The 10,577-nt window shown below is 36.6% G+C and overlaps 1 protein-coding gene across 1 annotated transcript; it reads right to left on the bottom strand.

Annotated features, from left to right (window-relative positions):
* Positions 1-458: 458 nt before the first annotated feature.
* LOC125261064 (gastrula zinc finger protein XlCGF58.1-like) lies at positions 459-7,767 on the bottom strand. The gene is made up of 3 exons (XM_048179616.1): positions 7,719-7,767; positions 6,882-7,096; positions 459-2,977 (listed from the first exon to the last, which is right to left on the bottom strand). Exons 2-3 carry the CDS (start codon positions 7,051-7,053, stop codon positions 1,083-1,085), a joined length of 2,067 nt encoding a protein of 688 aa, XP_048035573.1. The 5' UTR covers positions 7,054-7,096; positions 7,719-7,767; the 3' UTR covers positions 459-1,082.
* Between the last annotated feature and the right edge of the window lie 2,810 nt (positions 7,768-10,577).

Genomic DNA, 10,577 nt, shown 5'->3' with positions numbered 1-10,577 from the left:
AGAACACAGTGCATCACAGTTTGTTGCGTATGGGGCTGCATAGCTGCAGACCAGTCAGGGTGCCCATGGTGACCCCTGTGTGATTCTTTGGGCAATGTACTGCTGGGAAACCTTGGGTCCTGCCATCCATGTGGATGTTACTTTGACAAGTACCACCTACCTAAGCATTGTTGCAGACCATGTACACCCTTTCATTGAAACATTATTCCCTGGTGGCTGTGGTCTCTTTCAGCAGGATAATGCTCCTGCCACAAAGCAAAAATGGTTCAGGAATAGTTTGAGGAGCACAACGTCGAGTTTGAGGTGTTGACTTGGCCTCCAAATTCCCCGGATCTCAATCCAATCGAACATCTTTGGGATGTGCTGAACAAACAAGTCAAATCCATGGAGGCCCCACCTTGCAACTTAAAGGATCTGCTTATGTTCAAAAGTTTGGGAACCATTGGTTCTTAATGCTGTGTGTGTTTACCTGGATGATCTACAACTGTTTTTTTATATATATATATATATTTTGTGGTGGTTGTTCATGAGTCCCTTGTTTGTTCTGAGCAGTTAAACTGCCCAATGTTCTTCAGAAAATCCTTCAGGTCCTGCATATCCTTCAGTTTTCAATGATTTTTTTCTCCCATATTTGAACCCTTTCGAGCAGTGACTGTACGATTTTGAGATCCATCTTTTCACATTGAGGATGATTGAGGAACTAAGACACAAATATTCAAAAGGGTTCAAACATTTACTGATTCTCCAGAAGGAAACATGTTGCATTAAGAGCCAGGGATGTAAAACGTTTTGAATTTGAAGATCAAGGTAAATTGTATTTAATTTGTCATCCAGGAAACATGCAAGCATATTCTGTTGCTTCTGAAGGGCAGCACTAAATATATATTAAAATGTTTTCACCCCTGGCTCTTAACCCTTTAAAACCAGATGTGTCGTCAGTGACACGTCCAACCAAGCTGTATTCATGTTACAGTAACTATTGAATAATTTACGCTATGATAATAATTCAAAATGCTACAGATGTTAGACAACATGGGCTTTTCTGCAATATATGAGTTATTACGGTAATTTTGTGCTTTCCGTCAGCAAATGGTAGGTTGCTCTCCAGCGTGAATTCTCAAGTGGACATTAAACTGTCCTTTTTGAGTGAATCCTTCCCCACAGTGCTGACAGGTGAAAGGCTTCTCTCCAGTGTGAATTCTCAGATGTTGTTTAAGGACTCCTTTTCGGTTGAAACTTTTTCCACACTGTTGGCAGGTGAAAGGCTTCTCTCCAGTGTGAATTCTCATGTGATCTTCAAAGTGTCCTTTTTGAGTGAATCCTTTTCCACAGTGCTGGCAGGTGAAAGGGTATTTATAAGACTTCTCTCCAGTGTGAATTCTCATGTGGACTTCAAAGTGTCCTTTTTGAGTGAATCCTTTCCCACAGTGCTGGCAGCTGTAAGGCTTCTCTCCAGTGTGAATTCGCAGGTGTTGTTTAAGGACTCCTTTTCGATTGAAACTTTTTCCACACTGTTGGCAAGTGAAAGGCTTCTCTCCAGTGTGAATTCTCATGTGATCTTCAAAGTGCCCTTTTTGAGTGAATCCTTTTCCACAGTGCTGGCAGCTGTAAGGTTTCTCTCCAGTGTGAATTCTCATGTGGGCTTCATACTGTCCTTTTTTAGTGAATCCTTTTCCACACTGCTGGCAGGTTAAAGGGTATGTACAAGACTTCTCTCCAGAGTAGATTTTCAAGTGGTTTTTAAGGTGTCCTTTATGATTGAAACCCTTTCCACACTGAGGGCATATGTAAGGCTTCTCTCCAGTGTGAGTTCTCACGTGGACTTCAAAGTGTCCTTTTTGAGTGAATCCTTTTCCACAGTGCTGACAGGTGAAAGGCTTCTCACCAGTGTGAATTCTCAGGTGTTGTTTAAGGCTTCCTTTTCGGTTGAAACTTTTTCCACACTGTTGGCAGGTGAAAGGCTTCTCTCCAGTGTGAATTCTCATATGGTCTTCAAAGTGTCCTTTTTGAGTGAATCCTTTTCCACAGTGCTGGCAGGTGAAAGGCTTCTCTCCAGTGTGAATTCTCAGGTGTTGTTTAAGGCTTCCTTTTCGGTTGAAACTTTTTCCACACTGTTGGCAGGTGAAAGGTTTCTCTCCAGTGTGAATTCTCATGTGGTCTTCAAAGTGTCCTTTTTGAGCAAATCCTTTTCCACAGTGCTGGCAGGTGAAAGAGTATGTACGAGACTTCTCTCCAGTGTGAATTCTCATGTGGTCTTTAAAGTGTCCCATTTTATTGAAACCCTTTCCACACTGAGGGCATTTATATGGCTTATCTCCAGTGTGAATTCTCATGTGGCTATGAAGGTTTCCTTGTTGATTGAAACTTTTCCCACATTGTTTGCAGGTGAAAGGCTTATCTCCAGAGTGAATTTTCATGTGGACTTCATACCGTCCTTCTTGAGTGAATCCTTTTCCACACTGAGGGCATGTGTAAGGCTTCTCTCCAGTGTGAGTTCTCATGTGGACATTAAACTGACCTTTTTGAGTGAATCCTTTTCCACAGTGCTGACAGGTGAAAGGCTTCTCTCCAGTGTGAATTCTCATGTGGTCTTCAAAGTGTCCTTTTTGAGTGAATCCTTTTCCACACTGCTGGCAGGTGAAAGGCTTCTCTCCAGTGTGAATTCTCATGTGGTCTTCAAAGTGTCCCATTTTATTGAAACCCTTTCCACACTGAGGGCATGTATAAGACTTCTCTCCAGTGTGAATAGTCATGTGGGCTTCAAGGTTTCCTTTTCTATTGAAACTCTTTCCACACTGTTGGCAGATGAAGTGATTTTTAGTCCCAGCCTTTTGAGCTTTTTTTTGTGAGGAAGTATTTACAGTCTGTGAGCAACTGAAAGTTTTTTCTCCAGTTATAAAATCATGATGATTCTTATATTGATCTTTCTCTTCGATTTCATCAAGTACTTCAGTCTCCTTTTTCAGTGCCATCAGGTCTAAAAAAGACAAATACAAGTTAACCCCACTTTAATGGCATAAAGCAACTGACATCAAAACATTTATACATGTAAAAACCAACATAAAAGTAGATCTTAAACTAAACGAATATTAGAGGTGTTACATGTTAATTCAGAAGCATTCTCAATATTGTTAACTCTTTACTTGGTTTAGGACATGTTAAAACTTTTATTTAAAAAAACCCATTTTGACCCAGGAGATCTGGGGTCTCATTTATAAAGCGTGTTCCCGCGCAAAGGTTGTGATCTATAAAAACAAACTTGACGGGAGAATGTGCGCACCTTTAAGCAAACTTTGAGCCTTGCATACGCACATTCTGGAGACAAAAGTGATATGAATTGAGATGGTAGATGTGCTACTTTCAATCACTTTTCCAGTGACACGCTGTTTTAATGACAGCGAGGAGCGCTGGGAGAACAATAATTCCTCTTTAAACTAAACTGCAGATGTTATAACAAAATATTTTTCAGAGAATGACGATCAGTGATGCACACTTAACTTAGATATTATGGAAGACACTGCTGGATTCAGTGGTCGAACGGTCCGTTGTCCAGTTTGAATAGGTCCAATGATAATATCTTACTGTATAACCGCAGCTGCAGGAGGTGTTGATGTCGTGTGAAGGATCTTCAAACAATTACCATTTGAAGGATATAATTTGAGGAAAACGGTAAGATTTGCATGTTTTCTTTTTAAAATACTTTGTCAGTGACGCGCCGAGTCAAACAACTGTATTTACACTGCAATAAATAAGTAGTCCGACCTGTTTCCACTAAATAGCCTATAAACGTCCTAAAAGATATGTTCACCTCATCAGCAAAACTGCATAAATTTGATTTGAATTGTTTAAAACTATTAAAATACTATCTGGCCAGTGGAAATGAATGAATCAACTCTATCCTAAAACCTTTATCTGAAGTATTTTATACAATTTTGTTTTTCATGGATATTTTGATATATTTATTCTAAAACATAAAGAGGATATTGGATGATCTTTATCAATATAATGTGTGGCACAAATGGCATTTATAGTCCATATCTAATATTTTCCAGTGTCTTGTACCTTTGACGGTGTTAACCGTGGTGTCACGTGGATGGGAACGTGTATGGAAATCATATGCAGATGAGGTTATGCATAGTAAAACTAGGCGTCGTAAACTCCATATATGGTTATTTCGGGGAGGAGACAGGGTGGAGATGCACGTACGCACAATCTTCCGCTGACTGGGATTTATAAAGGGATTTGTGCGCAGGTTCTGGCGTACGCTTGGTTTTATAAATCAGATTTTTTTTTTTGTGCGTACGCAGAATCTAGCTTTTGCGTGTACGTACACTTTTAGTAGGGATCCTACGCACAGTTTTATAAATGAGACCCCTGGTTAATTTTAGACTGATACTATGCCCTAAAAGTAGATAAATAAAAAGTAGATACTTTTGAGTGTGTAGCAAAAGAGAGGACAAGCTTTGGGACGTACTAGCTCATCATTCAATTGTGTCTTTGCTCTCTGCCGCATCCTGTCTCTATAAACTGGCCTGTCAATCATCTTAAATCCTCCACATTTCATTTAATTTCCTACCGTATTGGAGAGAAATGCAGTAGCACATTGATCTGCAGTTGCGGGTCTTTCATGTGGAGACTCTCCTCATATTAACGCAAAATGATGCATTCAAAAGTTAATGGCGAAATGGATCTTTATAAAAGTCCACGTTGTTATCGCAGATGAAATGTCACTCAAGCCTTTATCTACATCTCTGAGTCAGTCGCACATATCCACCATGTTTTGTAGTTAAACACTTTTTACTGGTATTTGTAGTTCTGAATTGAATCCTGATCCAAAGCACAATGGATTGTGGACAATCTTAGCCTTTATATTGTGCAAGGATCCACACTTCTAAAATCTACCAGAAATAGTAGATCATCCGGGGACTTTTGGCATACTCTTTTCAACATACTATTACTCATCGGGACACACTTATTTTAACCTCACATACTATTTTGGGTGGATTATATGTACGCAGGGTGATTTTCTAAGGCAGGGATAGCCAACCCTGTTTCTGGAGGGCTACCTTCCTGCATTCTTCAGTTCCAGCCCTGCTCTAACACACTTAACTGTTATACCATGAACACCTTGATTAGCTGGTTCAGGTTTGTTTGACAGGGTTGGAGCTAAACTCTGCAGGATAGTAGCCCTCAAAGACCAGGGTTGGAGACCCCTTTTCTAGGGGTCAAGAGGCAATAAATAAACTAAAGAAACGGGGGTGGGAGTGGGGGTGGAAACAAGGACAAACTCGCCGCTTAACCATCAGACCAAAAAAACGATCACACAGTAATTCCATGTAATTATTCATTAAAAGTAATCTGGCAATTACCAACATCCAAAACACTATTTGTTAGAAATATCAGTAAAATAGTGTCTTCTGATTTGAATGTTCCATTTGGCAAAAAAACTGTATTTGTGGATGATTTCATTCAATATTTAAGCTCCATCACTGCACAGAAACTGCTTGTTGATGTTACAAATAACCTGCTTTTGCCATCTGATTTTTGTTTTTTTAGTAAAATAAAGAAAATAAAGTTTCAAACAAAAATTCATTGCATTATCAATGCTTTCATTTTGTGGGGTTGAAATTCAATATGGTTGTGTATTTAATCTGTGAATATTTAAGTAGGTGCTCTAGAATTGAAAATGTAATTTACCTCGGAATAGTTAAATAATTAGAGTTCTGTACATGGAAATGACATACAGTGAGTCTCAAACTCCATTGTTTCCTCCTTCTTATGTAAATCTAATGCATAAAAAACACCATGGAAAAACAGGCAAATCTCAACATAACACCGACTGTGACGCAACAGTCGGGATCATTAATATGTACGCCCCCAACTTTTGCATATGCCAGCCTATGATCAAGGCATTAGACAAGGCAGTATTAACGTCTGGAGCAGCACAGCCGAATCATCAGACTTTATGCAGGTAAGCAAGCAAGGACAATAGCCAAAAATGACAGATGGAGCAATAATAAATGACATGATCCATGATATCATGATATTTTTAATGATATTTGTAAATTGTCTTTCTAAATGTTTCATTAGCATGTTGCTAATGTACTGTTAAATGTGGTTAAAGTTACCATTGTTTCTTACTGTATTCACGGAGACAAGAGCCGTCGCTATTTTCATTTTTAAACACTTGCAGTCTGTATAATTCATAAACACAACTTCATTCTTTATAAATCTCTCCAACAGTGTAGCATTAGCCGTTAGCCACGGAGCATAGCCTCAAACTCATTCAGAATCAAATGTAAACATCCAAATAAATACTATAGTTACACGATTAGACATGCTGCATGACGAACACTTTGTTTATGCGATGTATTGTAGAGTCGAGAGCTCGGGGGCGGGGAGCACGAGCATTTAAAGGGGCCGCAGCCTGAATCGGCTCATTTATAATGATGCCCCAAAATAGGCAGTTAAAAAAATGAATAAAAAAATCTATGGGGTATTTTGAGCTGAAACTTCACAGACACATTCAGGAGACACCTTAGACTTATATTACATCTTTTGAAAAAGGGTTCTAGGGCACCTTTAAACTAATAACATTTCATGCAATTTTATTTTTAAGAATTCAATAATCCATTTTTACATGAGACTTCAATTTCAAATACCATCAATAGAGTCATGTGACCTTGACCAGTGATGTGGCTGTAGGTTTTTAGGCTTGTCCTCCAATCCCCATTTAGTTCATTTGGTTGTGTGAAAAAGAAAGGACACCCTTTTGAATACTATGGTTTTATGTATCAGGAAATAATAAAAAACAAAATAATCTGGGCATGTATAAAACCTCTCAGAATTGCTTAAGCCTTTCACTTGAGAATGAAACCAACCTGTTTGTTCCTCAGTTTCTTCATGTTTCACTCTGAATGTTTCTTCAATCTTCATGTTTTCACTTTCTTCTTTAATAAACGCCATCTTTATTTGTTCCTCAGTTTCTTCTTGTTTCAAACTGAATGTTTCTTCAATCCTCATGTCTTGACTCTCCTCTTTAATAAATGCCATCTTTATAATAGTACTTCACCAGGAGTTTTTCTCTGTGTTTGTCCTGTTTAAGATGAGAATAATCAACAAAAATAAAAATACATTCAAACCAAATCTCCCTAGTTCAGGGTTTGAACGACTTGATTATTAAAAAAACTAAATTAGCAATTAACATTAATAACAGAATGCAAATAAATGCATTTTTATTATTAACATGTTTATTTATTTGAAGCTTATATTTAATACAACCCTTTAATAAAAACATTTGCAGTTGTTTTGTGAAAGTTGTCACTACACATTAATTGTGTTTGTTGTTCTCATTAATTTACACTGTTTTGAGTAGCTTGTGACGTCAGCGTGCGGATGATTCGAATCAGTGAATCATTTTGTGAAACAATTGATTCAACTGACTCGGAGTTACAAAAAGTTCAGTTTCTTCATCACTGCCTGACAGTGACTGAATTTGTGTTTTTGATAAACTGATTCACAATATAGAGAGCGAAATTAGACGCACTTTATTACTTCTGTTTTCTGTTACAAACAATAATGTTCAGTTATGTTAGATAAAGTAATACAATGTTAAACTCAATAAAAACTAAGCAATCTTACGTCGCTTGTGCAACTATAAAAATGCCTGAATATTGTTTTAATCGATTTACACGCGGTAAAACGCTTAAAACACAAACCTTTCTTCAGCTGAATCACACATACAGGAACGCGGCGCATCCTTATGACGTCATATCTTCAGATCAAAATAAAAGTCCTTTATGTACAAAAATATGCGGGAGGGGGCGCCATTGTGCCAGAATAATTTCTTCTAGCAAATTTTAAAATATAAATAGGATTAATGTAGACGTATCTAATTACAGGAAAGAAAAATCAAAAGGGAGATCTCTTAAACATCTCAGATGTTTCTACTAGACAAAAATAATGTTACTTTAACATCAAATGGAAACTTTTGCTTGAGCTTGAACTGCTATGTGTACTGAACTGCATAATTATTTCATAAAAATGGATTATAACCTTCTTATAGAAACTTCCTTATGTCTGATTTATAATGTAAGTATTACAAATAAGTTATTTTTAACCTTTAATATTATAATGATGTACCAACTGTGGTTATAGTTTACAACATTAGTTGAGAGATTTTTTAGGCACACACCATGGCTTCAGAATGTGTATTTTAGTCGGTCAGCAACCAAAATCAGGGCAGCACCACTAACCCTGACAGTAGTATTGTGTTTCATTTATATAACTGGTAGTTTGTCAGTTTGCCCGTTTTAATTCATGTCTGTTATGTCTGCTTGTTTAATGTTTATATAATAGTGTTTAGTTCCTATGCGTTTTAAAATAAATTTGTGTTCAGAACATTAATCTGATGTTTTTGCACACAAATACTTTTTAAAAGTCATATTTTTTTTTTACTGTAAAACTAAATTCTTTGAGACAATGATGTAACCTAGACCTATTAGTTTACAATATCTGACAGGATAGTCCTTGAAAGAACTATGCCTTAAAAATCATTAGAAAATATCATTCATATTCAATATTATTGTGTTTCACAGCAGTTTCACCCCAGATTAAAGATCTGAACATTGATCATTCATCAAGCCCTGCTGAACTTTTGTGTCTTGAGCTGAAATCTGGGTAATATTCCTTACCCGACTTGCTTTAACCCACTGGAGAGCGACCTTATGATTGAAGGAAGTCAGGTAAAGTGCTTGACGTCCAGTACCTTTGAACACTTCCCCGGTTGTTCCATTTGGATCTGAATGGTAAGACTCCAGTTAAATCTGGATGGTATAACTCCACGCTTCAGGCATTTAAGGAGTATTCAGATGCTGTGAAATCCCAGCCACACATATACATACTCCCTTTTAAAACTGCAAAACCCTTGTTTTCCTGAATCCACATTTTCTTGGTTTCTTTCTGTCAGTTGAAAAAGAATGAAAGCTGAGATTTAGTGGAGCTATTAGAGCATTTATAGGGATGCAACAACATTTACTCACTGTGCTCGTGCAATAATTATTTCTCAGTTTTTACTCATTTAAATGTGCTTTCTGTTCTCACCTCATTTATATTTGTGTATATGTATGCATGTTTGTACCAAGAGCTCCTGTGTGTGTTTGTGCACACCTGGCGAATAAAGAGTTCTGATTAGGAGTTGTTAAAGTTGAATTTTGGTCTTCTACGTCATTTAAATAATGAATAGGCAATAATTGTATCCTTTAATATTGTATATTAAAAAAAAGATATAGTATCATTGTAAATGGTGTATAAATGGAGACTTTTTTACATTTAACTCTATAATAGTGAGTTGGATTTTAAAGCACTCATTAAAACAATAAAAGTGTCAGTCCAGGTACCAAAATTATTCGACACAAATGTTCACATCATCAAATGCAAGGTTTTACATGTGTGTGTATTTTTGTGTAGCAAAACTAGGTGATGCTAGCAAACCAATATAAGTGATGTGTATTTGTTCAAAAGGTGCAGTTAATTGCTGGACGGCATTTGCTTAGTTAGGGGCACTTGATATTCAGCAATGTTTTTTAATGACACCATTGTATGAGAACTGAACTGAGCTGGACGATGACATCACTGTTTTCAAATTAACCAAATTAATAACAATTTTTATTTAACAGATTGAATTAATACTGAACTTGTTCAGCTGGACAATGACACCATTTTCCTCAAGAGCAGCTGTGCAGCCAAAATTATCTTTCTGTTAATAAATACAATATAAATAAATAGTATTTTACATCATTTTATGCGAATGACACCCAGATGTACTTGCTGATGAAGTCTGGAGATGATAAACCTGTTAAATCACTTTTTGAGCGTTGGATGAATAATAACTATTATTAAATGTGGCCCTAGTAGCTGTGCAAATAATATAGTAACAAATCTAACTCCTCTGTCATCCAGTCTGTATACTAATGACAAGAATATGGGATTTATTTTTGACACAGAGTTAAAGTTTGATTGACAATTACATTTCGTTGTGAAGAAGAGTTTCTATCAAATGTGAAATATTGCAGGCACCAAAATGTGTTTCTGAATGTGGGGACAAATAAAATCAAATCACTGCATAATAGTCCAATTCTCAAAGGTTTTATTTCTTGCAAGAAATATCAGACTGTCATACAGAGACAAAGTTGCTGCAGTGTGTTATTTAGGTATATGATGACCTTCTAGGTCATGAAAAGGCACCAGCAGGCCTGTTATCACACATACATCTTTTTCTTTAGGCCACAACTCCCAAAACTACTTCTTACTATCTTACTTTTCCCGGTTACTATCCCTCGAAGCAATTCTAAGTAATGCAAACATAACACAGCATACATAATAAAAAAAAAAAAACCACACACACAAAAAAAATATCACGTAATATATAAACAGTACAGTCCAAAAGTTTGGAACCACTAAGATTTTTAATGTTCTTAAAAGAAGTTTCGTCTGCTCACCAAGGCTACATATATTTAATTAAAAATACAGTAAAAACAGTAATATTGTGAAATATTATTACAATTTAAAATAACTGT

The sequence above is a fragment of the Megalobrama amblycephala genome, unplaced genomic scaffold (assembly GCF_018812025.1).
Source record: "Megalobrama amblycephala isolate DHTTF-2021 unplaced genomic scaffold, ASM1881202v1 scaffold253, whole genome shotgun sequence".
Taxonomy (NCBI): Eukaryota; Metazoa; Chordata; class Actinopteri; order Cypriniformes; family Xenocyprididae; genus Megalobrama; species Megalobrama amblycephala.
This window is presented reverse-complemented; position numbering and strand designations above follow the sequence as displayed.

Coding starts and splice junctions, on each gene's coding strand:
- LOC125261064 (XM_048179616.1), bottom strand. CDS start 7,053: ATGGCATTTATTAAAGAGGAGAGTCAAGACATGAGGATTGAAGAAACA. Junction 2,978..6,881: donor AGAAACTGAGGAACAAACAG/GTTGGTTTCATT, acceptor TGTCTTTTTTAG/ACCTGATGGCACTGAAAAAG.